General features: G+C 47.9%; 1 protein-coding gene across 7 annotated transcripts in view; it reads left to right on the top strand.

The window, feature by feature from the left end:
- The window catches only part of SPEG (striated muscle enriched protein kinase), an 83,035-nt gene that overhangs the window by 40,952 nt on the left and 16,369 nt on the right, over window positions 1-25,714 (top strand). For 3 of the 7 annotated variants that reach the window (XM_036754443.1, XM_036754444.1, XM_036754446.1), the window contains 17 exons: window positions 2,112-2,372; window positions 6,302-6,460; window positions 6,921-7,110; window positions 7,333-7,556; window positions 10,853-10,972; window positions 13,175-13,279; window positions 14,126-14,332; window positions 16,109-16,232; window positions 16,424-16,599; window positions 18,096-18,208; window positions 18,532-18,700; window positions 19,253-19,349; window positions 19,695-19,895; window positions 20,134-20,191; window positions 21,070-21,147; window positions 21,290-21,468; window positions 21,626-21,879. In XM_036754443.1, coding sequence (XP_036610338.1) covers window positions 2,112-2,372; window positions 6,302-6,460; window positions 6,921-7,110; window positions 7,333-7,556; window positions 10,853-10,972; window positions 13,175-13,279; window positions 14,126-14,332; window positions 16,109-16,232; window positions 16,424-16,599; window positions 18,096-18,208; window positions 18,532-18,700; window positions 19,253-19,349; window positions 19,695-19,895; window positions 20,134-20,191; window positions 21,070-21,147; window positions 21,290-21,468; window positions 21,626-21,656 — 2,492 coding nt within the window. In that variant the 3' untranslated portion in view covers window positions 21,657-21,879. Of the gene's footprint in view, window positions 1-655; window positions 1,704-2,111; window positions 2,373-6,301; window positions 6,461-6,920; window positions 7,111-7,332; window positions 7,557-10,852; window positions 10,973-13,174; window positions 13,280-14,125; window positions 14,333-16,108; window positions 16,233-16,423; window positions 16,600-18,095; window positions 18,209-18,531; window positions 18,701-19,252; window positions 19,350-19,694; window positions 19,896-20,133; window positions 20,192-21,069; window positions 21,148-21,289; window positions 21,469-21,625; window positions 21,880-21,952; window positions 22,106-22,898; window positions 22,942-23,534; window positions 23,604-25,714 lie in introns of those variants that run through there. The other 4 variants (XM_036754448.1, XM_036754447.1, XM_036754442.1 and 1 more) reach the window with 3 other exon arrangements.

Below are 25,714 nucleotides of genomic sequence, written 5' to 3'. Positions count from 1 at the left end.
CATACTTCCTCTTGGCTCATCTGAGTCTTGGCCCTCTTGTTCCCCTGGCTGCCTTCTGTCCCCCGGGATGCCCGTGGTAGGTTTGGTATAGCTAGAGTGGTATTTTCCATGGGGAAGGGACTTTGCAGTAAAATATGCTGCTTTCCTAGCCCCTGGCCTTCTCTGTCCGGCCTCTACCAGATGCGTCTTTCTTTGGTTTTTCTGCCCTGTGTTTTCTCCCTCGCTCTAATGGACGCCTTGTCCTGAGTGAGCTGGACCTGGAGCCCCATGCCCAGAGTGGCCCTGGCTGCTGCCCCTATCTCTGCCATGCTTCTCTGTATTAACCAGTGTTGAGCGCTTTCCTCCTCCAGACAGTTTCTTTCTTTGCCTTTCCCCGACTTGGTGAAGAGAGCCTGCTTTCCAGGCCACTGCCTTCCCCTAACCCATCCCCTGTGAGGCCAGGAGGCAAGGTGCCCTCTTATGGGAAAGCCACACCAGCTGCTTAGAAGCAGCTTCTTGGAGTTCTTTCTGTCCAGCCAAGTCCCTTAGCCCCAACCCTCAGGTGTGCGGGTGCGTGTGCAAAAGCACGTGTGAGTGCATGTGCGTATGTGTGTGTGCGTGTGTGTGTGCCAGACTAACCTGCCGCTTGCTGACTGCGGTTTTTGTCTGTACACAGGCGAGTGAGCTCAGGGGGCTGCCTGCCCTCCCTCCCGCTGCCCTTCGTGCCACACGCCTCTGGCTCAGGCACCACTTGGACCTCGCTGTGTCTCACTGCCTCCTGCCCACAGACCCAACCGGCGAGCCGGCCCGGACCCCTGGCCTCCCGGCCTCCCCACCCCGTGTGGTGCCCCGGGTCTGCCCGTGGGCTCGGCGGAGCTCCCCCCTTCCCTCCCCAAGTGGACGTATGGACGGGCGGGCACCGAAGCCCTCAGTTGGAACGTGTGTAGGGTGGGGAGGTGGGCTTGCGTTGGGGCATTGAAATCCCCCTCCCCCTGTTGTGGGAGCACCAAGCGCATGGGCTGCTGTTGCTGCTGCTGCTGCCGTGGCTGCGGCTTTGGAACACTGTCTATCTGTCCAGGGCTCACTGTCTATCTGTTGGTCTCTCTGTCTGTTGTACCATTGGGGTGGGGTGACTCAGAGAACATCCATCCTGGGCAGAGTGGGGTAGGGAGGGGGTCTGATTAGGGTAGGATGGGGAGGGGAGATCCCTGCTGGTTGGTATTGAGGACCATTCTAGGAAAAAGCACAGTTAGGGGTGGAGGGGCCATTTGGAGGTATATTGGGGACCAAGGTCTCTGCTAATATTCCCTTCCTCCCCCCAAACACTTCAGGCTCAGGAGGGAGGTTGGGGAAAACCAGAAGCAGTTTTCAAATGGCACAAAAAATTTTCATTTCCCCAAGTGACCAAAAGCCAAATGCCTCTCCGGCTCCTGGGACCCTAGGGTAGGTGAGACAGGGCACAGGGCAAGGATGAAGGTGGAGTTCCAGGGCACCTGCTGGCTATAGCCATGCTGGCTCAGGCCCCCCTGCTCTGCAGGCTGGATTGGGGGGGGTCATTTGGTCCATTTTCTAGCTGCCCTTGTCTCTGCCCAGCAAGGACAAGCTCTGTCTCAGTAAGGGGGGGGCCAGAGGGGGTGGTGTCACCAGGCATGTGATGTGGGAGGGGACGTGGAGCACTTGGTAATGCCTGGTCCTAAGCTCTAATAAAGTCTGGTTTGTACCCAGCTGGTGTGGTTGTTTGTTATTGTGCCGCCGCCGCCCAAACGCTGCCCCCCCCCACCTTCTCGATCTGGCATTGCCCTCCTCCCTCCTCCCTCCCTTCCGTCCTTTCCCCTCTCTCACATTCCCCTCATTGAGGCCCAGCCTAGGTCAGCCCCCAGTAGGACCACTGCCTTTCCCGGAGCCTTTCTGCCCTGCTCTGCTGGCACCAGGCCCCGTGGCTTCATCCTGCCTGGGTTCTGGTCCCGTTTTCCCTTTCTTTAGGGACCAAATTGCATCTCTCTCTCTTTCTCTCTGTTACTCGTCTGTCTGTCTGTCTGCGTCTCTCTCTCTACACCCCCTCTCCCACTCTGTGTGTCTTTCTGCTCTTTGTGTATCCCCCTATCTCCTCTCTCCGGCCTCTGCTCCCCCAGCGCACCCTGAAAGTCGGTCCCTGGCGGTGGTGGCCCCCCTGCAGGACGTGAACGTGGGGGCCGGGGAGATGGCTCTCTTTGAGTGCCTGGTCACAGGCCCTTCGGATGTGGAGGTAGACTGGCTGTGTCGGGGCCGGCTGCTGCAGCCTGCCCTGCTCAGGTGTAAGATGCACTTTGATGGGAGGAAGTCCAAGCTGCTGCTCACATCTGTGCACGAAGATGACAGTGGCGTCTATACCTGCAAGCTTAGTACAGCCAAAGGTATGCCTTCCCCCTCCCCCAGCGTGGGACATGAGACAGCATGGGGGATATAGTGCAAGGAACAGGGTGATGTTTTAGAGGTGTGTTTGAGGGGGGAGCCAGAGAGAGACTGGCCCGGGCACCAGGAGGCCTGGACCCCAGAGCTTCCTAGAAAATTAGGTTATTCTTGGAATCAGGCTCCCCGGGGCCTGTGTCCCATTCTCCTAGGTGAGTGTTGGGAGCTGGCATCAATATGCCACTGGGGGTGGGAGTGGAGGGGAGGGAGACAACATTTTCAAGGAGTGCTAGTTAGGGAGATTGCTTGCCTGGCTGGCATGGGGGTGGGGATGAGCATGGATGAATAGAGGTGATCAGGGTTCAAGATCTGGATGGTCCTGGGGGAAGGCTCAGTGCAGAGGGGTTGGGGAGCAGGGAGTGCCAGCTCCAAGTTCCTGTCTTAGGAACTGTTGGGACTCTTGGTCTGTGTCGCAGAACAGGCCACCTGGGCGGGGCAGGTAGTATAGGATAGGATGGACAGGATAGGATCTTCCTTCCATATAGACACATATCAGGGGCCGATTCAGCACTTCCAGATTCCTTCCCAGCAGCTCTCACCTGATACTATTCTTTCCTATAACTCCTGTCAGGCCCCAGCCTGTCCTTGCTGCCTTCTTCATCCAGGAGAGTGTAAGCTCCTTCATAGAAGGGACTGTTTTATAGTGTGTCTGTGGATCAACTAAGTCCAACAAACATTTATCAAATTAATTGAATTACTAAGAGCTCTGTGTGAGGCATCGTGCTAGGCACTGGGGACACTGAAGTGAAACCATCCTGGCCCTCAGGGAGCTTCTATTCTTCTGGCAGCCACCCACACACCCAGATAAGTGTGATTTGAGAGGAGAAAGGGCTCTAACAACCTGGAGGATGGGGATGCTAAGACTTCTAAAAGCCTTGAAACACATTGTTCAGAGTTCTAAGAGGTGCAATAGACATGAAGTGGATTTCAAGCACAGAGGCTGGAGATGGACTTCCAATTTGGGGGCACAGCAAGCAGGCTAGTTTGGCTGAAAGGAAGATTGTAAAGGAGAGTGAGCTGGAATAACATGCTGCAGATCTGAGTGTCACATTAAAAAAATTAAAAATAGCTAGCAGTGTGTGGGATAGAGTGTTGGATTTGAAGCTAGAAAGATCTGAGTTCACATCCTGCCTCAGACACTTACTAAGTAGGGGACCCTGGGAAAGTCACTTAACTTACTCTCAACCTCAGTTTCCTCTTCTCTAAAGTGGGGATAATCATAGCGCCTACCTCATATGGTTGTCCTGAGGTTCAAATGAGATAACATATGGGAAGTGCTTTGAAAACTTAAAAATGCTGTGTAAAAAGCCAGATGTGTAAGACTTTGATCGCTATGCTGAGGGATTTGAATTTCACCCTAGAGCAAAAGGGAGCCATAGAAAGTTTTTGAGCAGGAGAGTGACATATGAGACTTGTGCTTTAGGAAGATTGTTTTGACAGTGGTGAGGAGAAGGATGGTTTGGAGAGGGGGAGAGACTAAAGGTAGGGAAGTCAATGAAGGAATTGTTGCAATAGTCCAGGTGGGAGGTTGTAAGGACTTGAATTAGGGTACTGTCCAGATGGAAGGAGGGAGGGGTGAAGGTAGAATTGATAACTAATTTGATATGGTGGGGGTGGGATGCTAAGGGAAAGGGAAGAGTCGAGTTTTGAATTCAGGTGACTGAGGGCAGATTTAGGTATGGGGGAATAGTGAGTTCTATTCTGGATATGTTAAGCTTAAGTTACCTGTGAGACCTCCAAGTGGAGATGTTCAGTCAATGGTTGGTGACGCAAGAGTGGTGTCCAATAGAAATTAGGATGGATAGATTGGAAATCACCTACATAAAGATGGTATTTGAACCTATGGGAGTTACTGGGGCCATCAAAAAAGAAAGAGAAGGTATAGAAAGAGAAGAGATCCTTGGAGGACACCCATGTTTGAAGGACAGACCCATGGGTAGTGATTCAGCAAAGCATACTGAGGAGTAGTCATCTAGATGGATGGAAAGCCAGAAGAGGGCAGTGTCACAAAACTAAGGGAGGAGGGGACAGTGTGCAAGAGAAGTGACTGACAATGTCTCTAGTGATTGACAATGTTAGTGAGGGCAATAAAAATAGTAATAAGTAGCAATTGTATAGTTCTTTAAAGTTTTCAAAGCGTTTTACTTGTATTACCTCATTTTACCCTCACAACGACCTTGTGAAGGTAGGTTATCTCCATTTTACAGATGAGGAAACTGAGGCAGACTTCCAGGGTCACTCAGCTAGTAGTGTCTGAGACAGGATTTAACCTCAGGTCTTCCTGACTCCAAGTCCCTCATTCTATCCACTGTATCCCCCAGCTGCCTGCAAAAAGGGAAGAGGTATGAGGAAAAGGCTATTGGATTTAGCAGTGAAGAGATCATTAGTAACCTTGGAATGAGTCTTTTCAGTTGAATACTGGATTTGAAAGCCAGATTACATATGGCTGAGAAGTACGTGGGAGGTGAAGAAGTAGCTGCAACAAATGGAAATGATCTTTTTTTTTTTTACTAGAAGTTTGGGTGTGGAACAGAGGAGAAATATGGGATGTTAGCTTGAGGGGATGGCAGTGTAAAGAGAAAGGTTTTTAATGATGAGGGAGACCTGATCATGTTTGTTGGCAGTGCGATGAAGAGACAATGAGAGAGAGAGAGAGAGAGAGAGAGACAGACAGAGAGAGAGAGAGAGAGAGACAGAGAGACAGAGAGACAGACACAGACACAGAGACAGAGAGACAGAGAGACAGAGAGACAGAGAGACAGACACAGACACAGAGACAGAGAGACAGAGAGACAGACTGGCAGACAGAGACAGAAACACAGAGAGAGACACATACAGATACAGACATACAGACAGACAGAGAGAGAGAGAGAATGATTGGTGGAACAAGTTCCTAGAGGAGACAAGAGGGGATAGTCATGTTTGTTTGCAGAGTAACAAATGGATAAGGAGAAACAGAGAGAGAGGGAGAGAGAGAGAGAGAGAGAGAGAGAGAGAGAGAGAGAGAGAGAGAGAGAGAGAATGATTAATGGAACAGGCTCCTGGAGGGGATAGCACTGAGAGCTAAAGTGAAGGGAATGACCTTGGGAAGGAGAAGGGTCACAAGGGAGACAATGGGGGACGATGTTGAGAGCTTTTGAAGTATGGAGTAGGAGGGGAAAGGCAGTTCTTGATGGATGGCCTTGATTTTCCCACTAAAGTTGAAGGCATGATTCTCTGCTGAGAGGAAGGATGGAGGGAATAGCAGAGGGGAGTAGAGGAGAGAAGAGGTTTGAAATGGCCTTCTTGGGGAGTTGGAGAGAGTCTGGCATGCAGCAGTGAGCAATGAGTCTGGTGAATACTAGATAACTTAACAGTTTTGTCAATTGATTTTTTCTTGGTTGAATTGATTTCCCAAGATCTCTCTTTCAGGCTGAGCTAGGCTCTGCCCAAGACCGCTCTCCGAGTACTGGGCTCCCTGTCCCTGTTCTTTCCCTATAATGTACAACCTCTGGTTGGTACTCTATCCAGCGTGTTGCTTTTGGGAGGAAAGGAGACTTGGTAACTGTCCTGATGCTTCTGCTTCAGCAGACTCCTCTTCTGTAGATAATTAGGTGGTACAGTGGATAGAGTGCTGGGTCTGGAGTCAGGAAGACCTGAGTTCAAATCCGATTTCAGATATTAGCTGTGTGACCTTGGGCAGGTCACTTAATTTCTGTCTGCCTCAGTTTCCTCAACTGTAAGATGAAAAGATTAATGGCACCTACCTCCCAGGGGTTTTGGAGGATGAAATGAGTTGATATTTGTATGTAGTACAAATGGACGTAGTAGGGACTTAATAAATTCTTGTCCTTTCTTCCTCATCTCTCCCTCTTCCTTCTACCCCCAAAATCAGATGAACTGACCTGCAGCGCCCGACTGACTGTTCAGCCCTCGATGGCACCATTGTTCACCAGGATGTTGGAGGACGTGGAAGTTCTGGAGGGCCGTGGAGCTCGGTTCGACTGCAAGATCAGTGGCTTGCCACCCCCCACCGTCACCTGGACTCATTTCGGTAACGTGCTTTAGCGAGGTTCTTTTGGAATCGGTGTGGGGCATGGGCTGGAGAATGATGTCACCACTCAAAGAACTTCTGTGACTCTGGTCTGGCTCCAACCTACTTTTCCAGCCTTATTTCATATATTGACTCCTCTCCCCACGTTCTTCTTCCTTCCTCAATCTGACTGAGATCTAACTCTGAAGATCTTCAGCCCTTAGTCTTCCGGGGTGATCCTAGACTCCCCCCGCCCGCGTCCCCTATTCGAGGTCTACTGCCCTCTTGCTTCACCTGGTTGATTCTTCTTGGGCACTGATTCTACTCCCATCATTACCCTGACCCCCACACCCTTCCAATTCTGACCCCTCTTTCTTTGCCTTTGGTTCCTTCAGTCCTCCCTCTCCCCTCCCCCCCGCCTACCCTCCCCCTTCCTCTTTTGGTTTCCTAGTCTCCTCATTCCACCCCCTTTGCTCCTCAGGTAACCCCGTGGAGGAAAATGAGAATGTGAGGCTGAGGCATGAAGGGGGCCTTCATTCCCTGCTCATAGCCCACGTGGGCAGTGAGGATGAAGGTCTGTATGAAGTCAGTGCCACCAACATTCATGGCCAGGCCAACTGCTCTGCCCAGCTCTACGTGGAAGAACCTCGCTCATCCACCTCAGGTCCCAGGTACTTCCCAGTGCCCCTGGGGTAGGGTAGGGATGGGGTCTGGGAGTACTACCCCCCCCCCACAAATACCTGCTTGAGCTGTAGTGCTAGGTGAAGAAGCCTGGTTGGGGTGGAGAGAGAAGGTAGTTCCCAGGAACCTCTGTGTGAAGTGGGTAGTCTTTCACTTTGGTGGGTGGGGTGAAGTCCTTCAGTTTCCTCAAGCATTTGCACTATTGGTTATAGCTCCAAGTTGGAGAAGATGCCTTCGATCCCTGAGGAGCCTGAGCAGGGGGAGCTGGAGCGGTTGTCCATGCCCGATTTCCTCAGGCCGCTGATGGACCTGGAGGTGGGGCTGGCCAAGGAGGTTGTGCTGGAGTGCCAGGTGACTGGACTGCCCTACCCCACCATCAGCTGGTTCCATAATGGGCAACGCATCCAGAGTTCTGACGATCGTCGAATGACACAGTGTAGGTATCTGGCATCTGGCTGTGAAACAGTGAAGCAGTAAAGCCCCTTGGGTGGGGGTGGGGAGTGGGAGGGGAGCAGATGGAGGAGGGATAGGTGTCACTTCAGGTCCCCAGTTACCCAGGCCCATCTTTCTTCCTACTGGAGGTACTCTTAACAATTTCTATGAGCTGCCCCCCCGCCCCTGACCTGTTTGCACACTTCAGCCAGACCCTTTGCCTGGCCAAAGACCCAGCTGGTCAAAGACCCAGCAGGTCCGTAGAGAGGAAAGGATCTTAGATGACCAGAGAGTATGAAGAATGAGGATGGGCGACCAGAGTCTACATGCTGGCTCTGCCTTCCAGCGGTTCCACAACTCTAGGATCCACTGTTCTCATGCCACCCCATCTCTGATACTACTGTCTCGCACCTCCATAGACAGGGCACAACACTCACTCCTTTCCCTCTGTTGGATGCTGATCAGTATACATGACTCTATAGACAGGGCATTGCACTCACTTCTTTCCCTCTATTGTATGCTGATTTGTATACATGCCCTCTGACTTTGTCTGTGACTCAGCCTGAATTTCTATCTCTGTTGCTAGCTTTGGATTTTTAGGAGAGGCAAAGGGCTCATAGGGAAGGGAGACTTTCTGGTAGGGGCAGCTCACAACTGCAGTATCTCCCTCTTCCATCTGTAAATTGTGGAGTTTTAAGTTTAGATAAATTCAGTGGTCATAGATAAAGCTGTGGCAGGATGGTTATCGAGGGAAAAAAGGAATGTTGGGATAGATGATCTTCACCTCTGAGACTAATTCAAGGAAGATAGTCATAGGATTTCAACCTGGAAAGAATCTTAGCGAACATCTAAGGTGGCATCTAGGTGGCATGGTGGATACAGCATGGGAAAAGTGTCAGGGAGACAAGTTCAAATCCTGCCTCAGACACTTACCAGTTGTGTGACCCTGGGGAAGTCATTTTAAAATGTAAATAGCATTTTATTATTTTTTTCAATTACATCTAAATATCATGTTCAAAATTTTTCTCCCTTCCTCCCTCCCCAAGATGGCAAGCAATCTGATATAGGTTATACATGTGCAGTCACGTTAAATGTATTTCCATGTTAGTCACCACTTTCTGCCTTGGTTTCTTCATCTATAAAATGCGGATAATAATAGCCCCTACCTCTCAGAGTTATTGTTAGGATCAAAGGGGATAACATTTTTAAAGTGTTTTGAAAACCTTAATGTGCTCTATAAATGCTTGCTGTTAGGACTGCTATTATTGTCATCAGCAGCTAGTTTAGCATCCTCAGTTCATAAATGAGGAGAAAACTCAGGCTTAGAGATGGAAATTGACTGGCCTAAAAGCATCCAAGTTGTAAGATTTGAACCCAGATCCTCTGACTCCAAGACTAGTGTTCTTTCTGCTTCCGTGTTAACTTGCATTCTCCCACAGCACATCCCTTGGTAGCACTGTCGTAGACAAAATCCTCCTCAATAAACATTGGGCATCTGCTATGTGTAGGGCATTACCCTCCATTTCAGAAAGGTAAAGCTATTTAAGACATATTACCTGCCCCCAGTGGGCTTCCAGTCTAATTAAGGAAATTAGACATGTACTTAAGAAAAGTAAACTAACAACACAAGGCAATATGATATAGTATATTCACAGTGGATAGATTGCCGGGCCTGAAGTCAGGAAGACCTGAGTTCAAATGTGGCTTCAGACCCTTTCTAGCTATGTGACCCTGGGCAAGTCACTTAACCCTGTTTGCCTCAGTTTCCTCATCTGTAAAAATGAGCTGGAGAAGGAAATGGCAAACCATTACAGTATCTTTATCAAGAAAACCCCAAATGGGGTCATGAAGAGTCAGATATGAGTGACAACAACTGACTAAACACAGCAGAAATTATGAGAGAAAAGATCAGAGTGTTAGGGGTGGTGAGAGAAGGCTTCACTAAGGAAGTGGACTGCACCTTGAAGGAAGAAGAGGAGGTCAATGTGGGGAGGAAGGGATTTCCCCTAAGGTAGAGGTAATGACATGACCATGATGCAAATGCAGACATAGGAATGTTTTCGGGAAGCAAGGACACTTGACAGGCTGGAGTGGCGCAGAGGACTTCTGCAGGAGAGTAGTGGGAGCTTAGTCTGGAGAGGCAGGGAGGTGCGCAATTGTGGGAGCCTTTGTGTGCCAGGCCCGGAGTCTGGATTTTGTCCTGTAGGCATTTGCAAATCATTAGAAATTTCTGAGCCCATGAGTTATGTGAGCAGAGCTGTGTAATCTCTATAAAAGTTGTCAGATTGGTCTGGTAGTACGGTGTGGGTTGGACCAGAGGGGAGAAAGACTGAAAGCAGAGGGAAGAGTTAGGAGCAGCATGGTGCACTAGGGATAGCACTAGACTTGGGTGCTAGCTGACAAGCTAGCCATGGGCTCTTGGCTAAGCCCCTTAAGCCCTCTGGGTCTCAGTTTTCTCATCTGTAAAATGAGAGTGTTGGATAAGATCATCTCTAAGGTCCTTCCAGCTCTGACATTTTGCAATTCTCTAATTCTAGACTATTTTCGTTCAGATGTTAGAGGCTATGGGTCTGAACTAGTGTTACGGCTGTGATGAAACTATAAAGGAAAAGGTGTGAGAGACATTTTGAAAGAAGAATCAAAGAGATTTTGTGATTCACTGGTGTAGAGGGGAGGGGGAAGAATCAAGGATGACTCCAAGCTTGGTGACAAGGAGACTGGTGATACTATTAACAGAAATAGAGAAATTGGATGGAGTGGGACTACAGTTTTTTTTGGGGGGGTGGCGCACGAGAGAAAGATGATCATTAGTTTTAGGTGTATTTAAGGGGCGTCCAAGGTTCTCAGCAGAGATTTGAGACTGAAAGCTAGGAGACAACCTGTGTGACCTTGGGGACCTTGGGCAAAGCACTCCTTCTTGAGCATCAGTTTCCTTATCTGTAAAACAAGGTAGTTTGATTAGATGATCTCTAAGGTCCCTTCCAGTTACAAATTGCATGAGCCTTAAAAACCAAATCTAGAGATGTAGACTAGGGAATCAGTCTTGGGCTGGCTAGATCAGGGTTCTGACCCAAGATAACCATTCTTCTGTTCTCTTCATCCTTCCTCTTTCTCTTTGGTGAGTCCCAGCAGAAGGAGTGTAGCTGATGCCAGTGAACACATAACCCTTGTCTCTGGGGCTTCTCCAAGCCTGACATTTGCAGGTTTCAGGGTCTTGACTGAACTATGGGAACCACAGCCTTTGTAGAATCTCCCTACCTCCCACCTTGTGCTTGCTTTTGTGCTCCTTTCCCTCCCCAGACAGGGATGTACATCGACTGGTGTTCCCAATGGTGGGGCCACAGCATGCTGGTGTCTACAAGAGCGTCATCGCTAACAAGCTGGGCAAGGCTGCCTGTTATGCCCACCTCTATGTCACAGGTGAGGACTGCTGTCTTCTAATGGTCCCTTCCCACCCTGAGATCTGAGAATCCCTGGGTCAGAAAGAGCTGCCCCTAAAGGACAGTTGGACATTTGTCTAGAAGCTTCCTCTGGCATTCCTTTTATTTTTAGAAGGGGTGGGGGGTGGGGTGAAGAGCTCTATGGCATTTCCTCCCCAGAATCAAATAATCAATAGGCAGGTGCTTATGTACCTCACATAGTGTTCCGTCCAGTGGCCTAGTAAGTTTGGCTTACCCTGAACTAGACAGGGATTCTTTTTTTTTTCTTTTTCTTTTAAATAGTATTTTATTTTTTCCAGTTACATGCATTTTTCACATTCTTTTTTTCCATAAAATTTTGAGTTCCAAAATTTTCCCTTCCTCTTCCCTAAGATGGTAAACAATTTGATATAGGTTATATATGTGCAATCATGTAAAACATATTTCCATATTAGTCATATTGTGAAAGGAGAAACAGACCGAAAGGAAAAAAACCATGAAAAAAAATAAAGTGAAAATAGTATGCTTCAATCTACATTCAGAGTCTGTCAGTTCTTTCTCTGGGTGTGGATCGCATTTTCCATCATAAGTGTTTTGGAATTGTCTTGGATCATTGTACTGCTGAGAGGAGCTAAGTGAATCATAGCTGATCATCGCACAATGTTGCTGATACTGTATATGATGTTCTCCTGGTTCTTCTCACTTCATTTTGCATCAGTTCATGTAATAGACAGGGATTCTTGACCTTTATTTGTGTCATGGACCTCTTTGGAGAGCTGGTGAAAGTTATAGACCCCTTATCAGAATAATAGACTTAAAAAAAATTCATAATAGAAGGAAATGCTAAGTTTTAATTAGAGGCTATTGAAAATAAAGATGTATTTTAGTTTCTATCCAAGTTTACAGACCTCTTGAAATCTATCCACAAACTGCTTGCGGGGGTGGAGGGTAGGGCATGGACTCTAAGTTAAGATATCTTGGTCTACAGTTAGAAAACTTGGGTTCAGATTTGGCTCTGATACCATGTGACCATGGGCAAATGACTTAACCTGTTATTACTCTATGCTAGATGTGTCAAACACATTCCCCAGGGACCGCATGCGACCCACAACACTCCTAAGTGTGGCCTGAACCAGATTAAAATGTAATTGGGAAATATTTAATAAAACAAATAAAAATGTAGATAATATTACTTTTTAATTTTTTTCATATTTTTTGAATATTTTTTCCCCCCAATTACATGTAAAAATAATTTTTAACATTTGTTTTTAAAAAATGTTGAGTTCTAAATTCTCTCTTTCTCTCCCTTTCCTGCCCTTCCCTGAAACAGCAAGCCATTTAATATAAGTTATACATGTGCAATCATGCAAAACATACATTATCGCATTTTAAAACTAAATCCATATACAGCCTGCAGGGATCCTTCTGCACCGTTTAGTGGTCCTGGTTTCTGTCTGAGCACCTTTCTAAGACTAAGTTGCCAAGAAGGGGCCAATCTGTGTTTGTGCAGAGAGTTACCTAGATTCACTCTGGAAAGAGGACCAGCTTAGCTCAGTTTGGCGATGCTTATCACCAAGTTGGTGACAGCAAGTACCCAGGCCTTGGGGGAAATGATGCAGAGTGAAATGAACAGGGCTAGAAGAATATTTTCTGTAATAGCAATCATACTGAACAGACAAACAACTTTGAAAGACTTCAGAGCTCTGATCAATGCGTCACCAGCCTTGAATCCAGAGCGCCAATGATGAAGCGTGTTACCCACCTCCTGACACAGAGGTGACAGACTCAGGGTGCAGAATGGGACATACATTTTGGGGCATGGCCAATGTGGGAATTTGTGCATATTTGTTCCAATGTTTTTCTCTTTTCTTTTCTCTACGAGGGTGGGGTGAGAGGGAGAATAAAAATAGATTTTTTTTTTGGTCAATTGAAAAAAATTAAATTTAGAAATTTTAAAAAGAAGTCAGACTACAGGAAGTTGGATGATAAAGTTTTTAGCCACAGAAATTCACAAAGACTGTCTACTAAGGCAGGATGATTAATGATGCTGATGATGATGATGATGATGACGGTGGTGGTGGTGATGGTGGTGGTATGGTGATAACCGATGTACCTTTGCCTAGGATTTACTCTGGAATTCTTCCCAGGGAGATATGGGGTCCACCCCCACCTCACTGGAATTGCCTCTTGTTATGACTTTCAGATTTAGTGCCTGGTCCTCCTGATGGGCCCCCACAGGTGGTGACTGTGACCGGGAGAATGGTTATGCTCAAATGGAACCCTCCCAGAAGCGTCGACATGGCCATTGGTGAGTCAGGACTGCAGAGAGATGCCAGGAATCTGAGTGGGCGTGTTTTGCTATAGGGGAGCGCAGAGGTTTAAGGAGAGCCACAGGTGTTGAGTAAAGCTTGCCAAATGGAGTGAGAACAAAGGGGAGAAAGGCTGCTGGAAAGGAGAACAGGGATTAAGATTCGGGTTGGTGAGACTGCAGGCCTTCTTCCATTCCCTAGTCCCCTCCTTGCCCTCCCCATATCAGCTATGAGCCGTCACTGGGCATTAAGGCTTAAGGAGCAGATATTTCACTGCATCCAGTTGAATCTGCTAAACTACTGATCTGGCCCTTGGGCTGGGCATGCAGAATGTACGGGTGTCTATCCTGGGACTGTTTGGGGCTGTGCTCTTGCTCTGTGCCTCAGTTTTTCTGCTTGGAGAGGCATCATTGGCTGTGCTCACATGATGCAACATGATGAAATAGAAGTAGAAGTGTATTTGGAATCAGAAGACATGGGTTCAAATCCTGGCTCTGCATTTATTAGCTGTGTGACCCGAGGCAGGTCACTTAACCCCTCTGGACCTTCTTTTTCTTATTTGTAAAATGAGAGGCTTGGTCTAGATAGTCTCTAAGGCCCTTAACAGCTCTAAAACTATGACATTGTGATCCTATGACATACCATGTTTACTTCTACCCTGGATGTCTAGTAACGGAGTGTCAGATCCTTTATTCTCTAAGCCTGGTATAGCAGGAGTCCCTCTTTTGCCCAGGAAAGCAATAGGGAAGGAAAGCCCAAGGCCCTAGTCCAAGAGTGTTGGGGACTAGAGTGGGGGGGGGGCAGGAAAACTTTCCTACAAAGAAGTCTGTCCTACCTGCTTTCAGATCCAGACACCCTGACCTACACAGTTCAGCACCAAGTGGTAGGTTCAGGCCAGTGGACAGCTCTGGCCACAGGCCTCCGGGAGCCAAGTTGGGCAGCCATGGGGTTGCGCAAAGGAGCACAACACATCTTCCGAATCCTCAGCACCACAGTCAAGAGCAGCAGCAAGCCTTCCCCAGCCTCTGAACCTGTGCAGCTGTTGGAACGGGGTAGGTGGACAACCAGGTGGTGGTATTGGGATGCTCTTGCTCCCTGGCGAATGGGGATAAGGTAGGAGTGGTGGTTAGAACTTGCTGTGGGGGACAGAGGGGGAAGTGATTGAAGGAAAACCTGATATGGTAAGACAGGGATGGGAAGGGGGTTGTGATAAACCAGGAAAGGAGGAAAAGAGATGAGTTTTCCTTACCCTATCAAAGATCAAGCACTGGCTTCTAAGCTTCTGTAGTGCCTTGTGTGATTTCTACTTGACAGCACCCTACTCATCTTGCTGTGTCCCGTGTCTCCTGCTGCTCCTAGCACCTGCCTAGGCCTTGGTTCTCCTAGATTCTCTTGGCTTAAGGGTGGAAATAACCCACTTCCTTCCCCTTAGCTCATCTGAGCATATCTGTGCATATGCCCATCAGGCACTGCCTATGGGTGTTGTAAACCAGTAAGTATTTCCCTGGTGGAAGTCAATGGAACTATGACTCAGTCAAAGTAGGTAGAGCTTTGCAGATATGGCCACTGGGAGGACTAGCCCTGGAAATTGATGGGAAGAGACCCAGGAGGGGTGCTAGCCTTGAAAGGCAAAGTTGAGTCTTTCACAGAAAAAACTTTACTAGAATTCAAAGGAGAAAAGGCGAAATAAAACATTGTTATGATACAGAATTGTAGAACTATTGAACATGGGAACATCATCCTAAATCAGGGATTCCAAACCTAGGCTTCCTGAACTTTAAAAAAAAACATGTTTTTATAATTGCATTTCAATAGAATTGATTTTCTTTGTAATCTTGTGTATTTTATTTTGTGCATTTGAAAGCACGATTCTAAAAAAAAAAATTTAATTTAAAAAGCTTTAAAAACCCCATGATTCTGAGAAGGGGTCCATAGGCTTTGCCAGACTATTCAAAGGGTCCATAACCCAGAAAAAGTTAAGAACTCTTGTCCTACAGTACAACAGAGGCTGTACTCAGAAGGTACAGCTTCTGCTTTTGTAAGCTTGGGCAAGACCCTGAACTTCTTTGACCCTCAATTTCCCCATCTATGAAATGGACCTAATCCTTGTATTACCTAAGGCAATTGGGAGAGAAGTGCTTTATAAACTGTGAAGTGCCATCTAAATGGGAATTATTGTTAATAATAAGAGAAAATAAAGGCTAGCACAAGTTTCATGGCTGACTAGCTACTCCCTTCCTTCACCTACCACCTCCTATTCAGCTCTCCTGTGATCCCACCATTTTGCCTTAGGAAAACCTCCCATTACCTTGTGTCTCTGATCCAGTTCCAGTCACAAGCTCCTTCTGCCTCTCAAGGCTAGCACTCCTCCTGGGTCTCCTCTAATCAATTTCTGGGACTAGTCCTCCCAGTGGCCATATCTGCAAAGCTCTTCTTTGGCTTCAGCTGAGTTCCATTGCCTTCCACCAGGGAAATACTTACCAGTTTACAACACCCACAGGCAATACCGGACAAGCATAGGCACATACAATTTGTACCAACGAGCGAAGGGTCTTTCTTTACAAGAGTGTCACCTTATAGGTTGGGTTGAAGGGGGTAGTATCAGACCCAGTGTGGGAGGCGGAGAGATAGAGCACCAGGCAGGGGCTTGGGAGACCTCTATTCAGGTTTCATCCCTGCCTCTGAGATCCTCCGGCATTGAATCAGGTCCCTTCCAGTTCTTAGCTTTCTGTGTTTCTGTGATGGATTCTTCTCTCTGCTTCTATAGCTCAGGATGGACTCATGTGTTTTTCCCCCTCCTCACCCCATTTATTGTCCTGGTTCTTTAGGCCCCGTTCTGGAAGAAGCCCCTGTCGTACTGGACAAGCCAGATGTGGTGTATGTGGTAGAGGGGCAGCCAGTCAGTGTCACTGTCACCTTCAACCACGTGGAAGCCCAGGTTGTCTGGAGGAGGTACTGTTAACTACTGGCTCTGCTCTTCTTCCCCCAGTGCATTCTGATCCCAGCCCTCTCCCTTGTCCTAGCCCCAATCAATGGTCTCAACGCTACCCTATCTGTGCTCCCTATACCTGCTCCATCTGGGCCATAATGCTCCCAGCCCTCAGTTGAGGGTGATCATTCCTCTCTTCTCTATCCCCTTCCAGCTGTCGAGGGGCACTGCTGGAGGCACGTGCAGGAATGTATGAGCTAAGCCAACCAGATGATGACCAGTACTGTCTGCGCATTTGCCATGTGAATCGTCGAGATGTGGGGCCCCTCAGCTGTACAGCACGAAATCGGCATGGCACCCAGGCTTGCTCTATCACCCTGGAACTAGCAGGTGGGCCTGGGGTTCAGGGCTTATGCTAATACTCTTCTGAGCCACGGCTGCTTTTTTCAAAGGGATTTTGCTAGCATTTAAGAGAAAGAAGTCAATTCAATTGTCTTCAGCTAACCAAAAAAAGAAAGAAAGAAAGAAAGAAAGAAAGAAAGAAAGAAAGAAAGAAAGAAAGAAAGAAAGAAAGAAAGAAAAAGAAACTTTCAAAGCACAACCTTATAGCACAGAAATCTTATCCTCATATCTCCCTGATCAGGCTGGCACAAGCTGCCCGACTAATCAGCACCAACCACTCACAGCTAGTTTATATTTCTCTTGACTCAGATTCCACATCCCTGCATGTCTTCTATCCAGCTGTGCCCAGGACCAACCTCCGACTTCTATTCAAAACTAGGGCTCTTTTTGGTCCCTCCTACTGGTTTCTGGGGTCAGTGCTTTGAGCCACTAATAAGTCCATCACATTTGCAAGGCTCTAGCCAGACTGGTTCAATTCAGGTCAATTAAGTCCAACAGATATCTATTTATATTAAGTGCCCACTACATATGGAGCCCTGTGCTAGACTTTGAGGGGATTACACTGAAGAGTGCTTGTCTTCTTAGACCTCAGAAGGAGGACATGATAAAGATCGGCAAATAGAACACAAAATAGTCCATGAAAAGTGCATTGTACGATAAAAGGTACAATCGAACATGTTAGGTGGGACTTTAAAGAAAAAGGTCATGGCCAATCGGGGGAGGGGGCAAGGAAGGCTTCCTGGAGGAAGTGGAATTTGATTTGGATTATGAAGCAATTCAACAGGTGAAGCAGAGGGAAAGGATTCCAGGCATAAAGAACCATGTGAATGAAAGCATGGAGTTAATAAAGCACAGGGCATCTATATCTCTATATAAATATATCCACACTTAATTGTAGCCTGGAGGAGAGGGGGGAGGAAAGGGGAAAAAGAACAAAGGAAAAAGTGTACAGCAGAGAATAAAAGAAAACCTATAAGGAAGCAAAGAAAAGACAGACAGCTTTTAACACAACATGCAGTGTTTAATATATAGGCTTTCTTGAAATGAAAATTTATTGCTATATATTTTTAATCCTCTCTCATGTTCTACTGTGCACAGGACAAGATTTTTTTTTCTTGTTTTATATTTAAGTTTTTAAAGCTTCTTTGTTATTATTTATTTAAGCCTAAAATTAAAAAAGATAAAAAAATAAAGCACAGGGTAGGTTTGGGGGCTAAGAGAAGTCCAGTTTAGTGGGGCATGGGGTGTGCACAGCAAAATTAAACGAACTAAAGGTGGAGAAGTAAGGCACCACCAGATCGTAGAGGGCCTTGAATGCCTGTTTTTACAGGTGATAGTGAGCCACCAAAGAGTTTTGAGCTGAGGAATGAAATGACCCCCTCAGAGGGTTTGAAATACCCCATATGCTAGAATAAATAAGTACAAATTCCAGCAAGGAAGGGTCACTCCTTCAGACCCTCCACTTCAACTCCCTTGTGTTTCAGAGGCACCACGGTTCGAGTCCATCATGGAGGATGTAGAGGTTGGATCTGGAGAGACAGCTCGTTTTGCCGTTGTGGTGGAAGGGAAGCCACTGCCAGATATCATGTGGTACAAGGTGAGTGCGGAATGAAGGGAATAGGTAGCCCCAGATGGGGGGGGTTGGTTCTAAGGGAAGAATGAGGGAAGGCAAATTGAGTTCAGAGAATAGAAGCAATCCTTGGGGGTCCCAGGGGATTTTGTAGAGTGTGAATTTCCTTATTCTGAGGAGGGCTGCAAGAGATGAGCCATCTGAATGGAGCTGGCATTCTGAAGGGGGGAGTGTCAATCTTGGGAGGAAATTATCCCTGTGGGGAATCGGGACTGTGGGGGCCACAGGAGAGATATGGGGCCTTGGGTGTGATTGGGGCCCGGGGGTGGAGGTGATCTCCTGCTCCACAGGAGGAGACCCTGTTGGAAGAGAGCAGCCACGTGAGCTTTGTGTATGAGGAGAGTGAGTGCTCCTTGGTCGTGTTGAGCACGGGACCCCAAGATGGCGGCGTCTATACCTGCACAGCCCGCAACCTAGCGGGGGAAGTATCTTGCAAGGCTGAGCTTGCCATTCGAACAGGTGACTAGGCTGGTAGCATTCTTGCTTGGATTAGGGTGAAGGGGATGCCTACTACTACTCCTTTTCCCCTAAGGACCCTGCCTTTCATGCCTCCCTTTTCCCAGAGTACTTGGTCCACATAGAAAGCCCCATGGCCCAACATTCCCTGTGCTCAGTTCTTCTATTCACAGAATCAGAGATTTAAATTACCATTACAAGGCCATCAATTTTTTATTTTACGGATGAGGAAACTGAGGCTGACTGAGGTTAAGTGATTTATATAGTGTCACATAAAAACTAATAATAATTATCTGAGGCACTATTTTAAGTCAGGCCTTCCCGACTCTGAATCCAGGACTCCATCTTGGTCCTTGTTTTCTAGACCCCAGTGTCCTAATCCCCAGCTACTGCCCCCAAAGCACTTAGCCCCTTTTCCTCACCCAATCTGCCACTTCCTGGCCCACCTCCAGCTTTATCTATTGCTCCCCTGCCCTTCTTCCTTTGCCCTATCTTCCTTCCATCCCTGCTTTCTGCCTTTTAGCCTTCCATCCATCAGCCTTATCTTTCCTCCAGCTCAGACATCCATGGAGATTGAAGGAGTGGGGGAAGATGAAGAGCTACGGGGAAGGAGGCTTAGTGACTTTTATGATATCCATCAGGAGATCGGCAGGTACGGCAGTGTGGTCCTACTCTTGACATCTGGGTCTCTTTGAGAGGCTGAATGTCTAGGTCAGGGATGGGGAACCTCAAGGCTGCATGTGGCCCTCTAGGTCCTCAAGTACGACTGAATCCAAACTTCACAAAACAAATCCCCTTAATAAAAGGATTTGTTCTGTAAAACTTGGACTCAGTCAAAAGGTTGCACCCAAGGACCTAGAAGGCCACAGGTTCCCCACCCTTGGACTAGTAGCTTTGGTCTGGGGGGTGGGGTGAGGGTTAAAGGGAGAAGAGAGAACAGGGGTGCCAGGGTTGGGGAACAAACCCTAACCCCTCCCCCTGGCCACCTGTATCTCAGAGGTGCCTTCTCCTACCTTCGTCGGGTGGTGGAACGGAGTTCTGGCCTCGAGTTTGCTGCCAAGTTCATCCCAAGCCAGGCCAAACCAAAGGCATCTGCACGTCGGGAGGCTGGGCTATTGGCCAGGCTCCAGCATGACTGTGTCATTTACTTCCATGAAGCCTTCGAGAGGCGACGGGGACTTGTTATCGTCACTGAACTGTACCCAGGGGACGGGCTGTGGGGAGGCATGGTCACTGTCTGCCGCTGAGCCATACTTAAAGGACAGTGTGTGATGGGGGCTGGTGGGAAGTACACGTTGTCACAGGAGAGGGAGGGAGGGGGCATTTGGGGGAGAACACACTATGACTGGCCTTCTCCAGTGAGGTTGGGTGGTGGGGAGCCCAGGGGGCTGATGAGGGTCAATCTAGGCCCTTTTTCTCCTTGACCCTGGATTCAGTTGCACAGAAGAGCTTCTAGAACGAATGGCCAGGAAACCAACTGTGTGTGAGTCCGAGGTGAGGGCAGGGGGTGGGTGGAATTGGGTATGGGACTGTCTTCCTCCTGTCTAAACCTCTGCAATGGCTAGGCTGGCTAGGACCAGACTCTGGGGAGATAGCTCTGTCCATGTTGGTGGTGGTGGAGGTGGGTGGGGCAGGACAGAGAGAAGTGTCCTTTATAGGAATAGACACCACCTGAGGAACCTCTTAGTCCAGTTAATCCCTGGTGCATTGGGAACGGCTCCAGGCTTTGCAAACAGTACTATCTAGTAAATAGTTTTTTAAATTGGTAATTTTTAAGTGGAAACAACTTGACCAAAAATCCATAGCAGAATTTTAAGCCCATTAAAACAGATCAATAACAACCCCCCCCCCCCCCTGCCAAATTCATTCTCTAGAGAGATTAGTTTCCCTCATCCAGGGTCTCAAAGGTCCCTCCTCTTTTCTCATTTTCCCCATTGAAATTTGCCCAGAAATCTATCCTCAATATCAGCTACCATTAGCAAAGGTATCCCATGTCAACAATTCCTGCTGCTTTTCAGCTCCATTTTGACATTTTGAACAATTCCCCCCATTATTAGAATGTAATCTCCCTGAGGTCAAGGACTGTCTTTTTTTTTTTCTGCTTGTGTCTGTGTGCCTTGTGCTTAGCCCAGTACCTGGCACACAGTAGGAGCTAAATAAATGCTTATTAACTGATTGACTGTTCTTCCTCAATGCCCTTCTTCCCCATGCCTGCCTCCCCTCTCCCAGGCTTGTTCTTATATTGCAACTGAGCCCTACTTAGCTTATGCTGCCAAGCTTGTTTTTTTTCCACTATGGATCTGTTCTACCTGGATAACAGTTCTGGGTATGCCCACTTCCCCTGTGGGCTCTGGGCCCCACTGTCTCTCCAGATCCGGGCCTATGTGAGGCAGGTGTTGGAGGGGCTCGCTTACCTTCATCAGAGCCATGTGCTGCACCTGGACATCAAGGTAAGAAGAGGGCAAAGGGAAGGGGAGGCTGGCAGCTGACTGGGCTGATGGGGAGCCAGACAGCAGTGGTCTAACCCCAAGAGAGCCCAGCTTGACCAGGGTGCCTACAAACAGCCATCTCGTTCTCTCCTGTCCCCTGTAGCCAGAGAACTTGCTGGTGTGGGATGGGGCTGGGGGTGCAGAGCAAGTGCGAATCTGTGACTTCGGCAATGCCCAGGAACTGACGCCAGAGGAACCTCAGTACTGCCAATATGGCACCCCTGAATTCGTGGGGCCAGAGATTGTCAACCAGACACCTGTGTCCAGAGTCACCGATGTCTGGTAAGTATGGGGCAGGAAGGAGGATGGGGTTAGGTTAGTCTGCCAGGAGCTGGGGATACCAAAGAGGACAACAATAAATATAATAACTGAATTGGGAAGGAGAGATATAGTCTGCACTGGGGTCCTAGCTGATGACACCATCCTTTCTTTTCCACAGGCCTGTGGGTGTTGTTGCGTTCCTCTGGTAAAGACCTCTCTGATGGCTGAGTTCCCTCCATGTTTTCTCTTCTCTCTGCCTTCAGCAGCAGCCTAATGTGGGGAGGGGAGGGGAGACCCCCACGGGGATGGGAAAGAGATGGCTTGGCTTTGATCCCTGGCTCCTCATGGCTACTTGGGCCCTGCCCTTTACCAATAACCCTTACAATTGCATTCCCCCCAGTTTGTCTCCTCTCAGCCCTTGGCGCCCTCTGCTTCTGCCCCTGGAATCCCCCTGCATCCCTTCCCTTCCCTTATTAACTGCCTTCCCCCACCCCGGCCTCTGCAGTCTGACTGGGATCTCGCCCTTTGTTGGGGAGAATGACCGGACGACACTGATGAACATCCATAACTACAACGTGGCCTTTGAGGAGACGACGTTCCTCAGCCTGAGCCGAGAGGCGCGAGGCTTTCTCATTCGGGTTCTGGTTCGAGACCGGCTGTGAGTCCCAAGATGCCCCTTAGGAATCCCCCTTTGCCTTTCGTCGATCCCGCTGAACCCGCCCCGGTGGCTTACTTTCCACATTGCCCCCTCCCAGCTCCTTAGGGCAGGGCATCTCCACGAACTTGTTTCTTTAATATTCTGGCATCTATATTTCAACTTCACTGAACTCCTTGGGAATCCTATGCATTTCATTTTAGGCATTTAAAAACATTACTCAGAGAAGGAATTCACAGGCTTGCCCAGACTGCCAGAGGGGTCCATGACACAGAACAGCTTAAAAACCCTGCCTTAATCGTTTTATGATAATAGCTAGCTAACATTGATAGAGCTTGTTTATATCAAGCACTAGAAGATTTTCAAAGCACTTTATACACACACACACACACACACACACACATATATACATATACATACACACATACATATATGTGTGTATGTATATGTATATGTAATATACATACATACACACATATATACGTGTGTGTGTATATATACATATATGTATTATATATATGTGTGTGTATATATATATGTATATATATAATTTGATCCTTAGGATAACTACATGAAGCAGGTGCTATCATTATGTACAGATAGGGAAGCTAAGGTTAACGGGATAAATTTTTACAGATTTTACAGATAGAGAAGCTAAGGGTAACAGGATAAATTTGGTCTGGGTCACACAGACAGAAGCTAGGATTTGAACCTATGTCCTCTGACATCAAAGTCAGTGCTTTGATAGATTCCCCCTCTCCTCCAGCTCCCACTTAACTTCTCTGTCTCTTTGTAGGCGGCCCACAGCCGAGGAAACCTTGGAGCACCCTTGGTTTAAGGTGAGACTCTTCCCATGAAGTGGGTGGTGGGCATGAAGGATACCGGTCTTCACAGAGCTAAGAGGCATAATGGATTGGGTACTGCTCTTGGTGATGGGAAAGTTTGAGTTCAAATCCTGCATCAAACATGTTATCAGTAGGAGGTGCAGTGGATAGAGTGCCAGGCCTGGAGTCAGGAAAACTCATCTTCCTGAGTTCAAATTTGGCCTCAGACACTTACTAGCTGTGTGATCCTTGGACAAGCTACTTTACCTTATTTGCCTCAGTTTCCTCCTCTGTAAAATGAGCTGGAGAGCAAATGGCAAATACTATAGTAATCTTGACGTGAAAACCCCAGATGGGGTCACTAAAAGTCAGACACGACTCGGACTACTGAACAAAAAGAAGAAATGATTCTTCAGTTTTCTCAGACTCCATTTCTTCATCTATACTAGTTTTTAGTATTGCTTTGCAGTTTCTGTGGTCTGCAGCAGGGCCCTGGCTTGAAGAAGAAAGAGGTTGGAGCTAAGGGGGGGTAAGAGGAGGGCTCACAGAAAGCAATGGGCTGAGGACTTCACCCCTGTTCACTATAACTTGCTTCCCTGGGTTTGTAGGCAACGGCACAGGGTGCAGATATCAGCACTGACCACCTGAAGCTGTTCCTGTCCCGAAGGAGGTGGCAGGTGAGCTTCAATCCCTCGCCCCGTACTCTGACCGACCTCCTTCCACCCCCCTGTCACGTTCTACCTGCCTCCTCCTCTCCTCACGTCCCCTCTCCTTCCCTCCATGCCTCTCTTCTGTCCCTCCCCGCTTCTGTCCCTCCCCCTCTTCTCTCTCTGTCCCCTCCTTTTTCTTGCATAGACCCCCCTAGAACTCCAGATGCAATGATCTCTCAACAGATCCCACCACTTAGGTTACCATCACACCTGGCTTCCAGAGGGGCTGATCTGAGGAAATGGTTCCACAGGCAGGAAAGAGGCTGGCTCTCAGTGCCTCAGCCCAGCCCCCCTTAGGGTCCTGTGCCTTTTCTGCTCACTACTCAATCTTTTCTCCTTGGTACCCCAAAGATTCTGGGGTGCTGGAAGGATCCTGATAGCCCATCAGCAGTGCTCCTTCTGTATCTCCCAGCTATCAATAGCTCCTACTCCTCTGCCAGGCCTTGGGGTGGATGGCCCCTTCATCTTTCATTAAGAATCCAGAATTTGGAGTTTTCAGGACTTGCCTGACACATTGTTTAAAACTAACATTTGGGGGGAAAGGGTAAATGAATCTGAGTTTAAAGAGTGCAGGAATCTTCTCCTAACCTAATGGCAGAGGCTAGCACCAGCTTCCTGGGCTAATCCTCTCTGCCCCTAACTAACATCTAGGCCTGGCCTCAGTGCGTGGCTAGCTGCCATCTTGCCTCTGGAGAAAACCCCATGTGTGAGGCTTTTCCAGCTGTGCCTCTAACTGGATTCCAGCTCGCTTTCGCTTCAAAGCTGGTGCCCCTTCTGGGCCCCCCCGCCAACTTTTGGGCTGTGTTCTGGAACCATCCATCCTCTATATTAGCAAATCTTTGCCAATTTCCCAAACTGTGGGCCACAGCCTCCATGAGAAAATGTCTGTGCTTAGCAAAGGCTGGAGGGAGGAAGGGAAGAGCGGGTGAGGAATGGGGTGGCCCCCTGGGAATGCAAATAAATCTACAATAGCTTTGGCGGCAGCCACCAGGTAGGCCTTCTCCATCCTGCCCTGGGTGTAAGACAGGCTCTGCTCAGCATGCCAGAGCTAGGTTCCTGTTCTCATAAAACACACACACACACTCATCATCATCATCACTTTTGCATGAATATATATTTGAATATATGAATATATATTTGAATATATGAATATATAAATACATTTATTGCTTCAAGGTTTGCAGATCGTTTTATATATATATATATATCATCTTGATCCTCATTGTAACCCTAGAAGGTAGGTGCTATTATTATCCCAATTTTACAGATAAGGAAACAGAAGCAGAAAGATGGTAAGTGACTTGACCAGGGTCACACAACTAGTAACTGTCTGAGGCATGATTTGAACTCAGGTCTTCCTGACTCCGCTCTCTAGCCACCGTACCATTTACCTGCCTCATCATTTCATCCCTCTCCCCTTTTGGTTTCTCTCCTCATACTCTCATTGGTCCTTCTCACATCACGTCTACACGCACATACATGCACATGCGCACACACACACATGTCCTCACTCGTACCCTGAGTATGACATAAACACGTATACTGCACTATCTTGGCCTTATGAGGTATTTGCCCTAGGTCATGGGCCCTTCTGGCTATGGCAGCCTCCTGGCTTTTGTTACTGCACCAAAGCATTGACTCAGGGATCCCTTCTTGATATAGCCATGCTATTCTCTCTCCGTCAGATCCAGAAAATAGGCCCCTGTCCTGGTGCCCTCGGCCTCCCTCCCTACACCTGATCCTATTTCCATCCTTCTTTTGTAACTGCTACCATCCCTGGCTCCAGCATCCACACCTTCTTTTCCTTCTTAAACCTGCTCTCATGCCCTCCGTACCCCAAGGGGAAGAAGGTAGCATATAGACACAAGAACAGGGTGCAGGGAGTTAAAAGTATGAATACAGGAATCCTTTTAACTCTGGCCTGGACGGTCCTCAAACTTACTAACTCATGAGTCAGTAGGCCCATAGCCCACACCCTGCCTGGTATGCCACTCACACTGACCTAATGGGCGATGTCATCTCTTGAACCAGAACCCTTCTGGGTTCTGGTTTTATAGTCTGGGTCCCATTCTCAGCCA

The sequence above is a fragment of the Trichosurus vulpecula genome, chromosome 4 (genome assembly GCF_011100635.1).
Source record: "Trichosurus vulpecula isolate mTriVul1 chromosome 4, mTriVul1.pri, whole genome shotgun sequence".
Taxonomy (NCBI): Eukaryota; Metazoa; Chordata; class Mammalia; order Diprotodontia; family Phalangeridae; genus Trichosurus; species Trichosurus vulpecula.
This window is presented reverse-complemented; position numbering and strand designations above follow the sequence as displayed.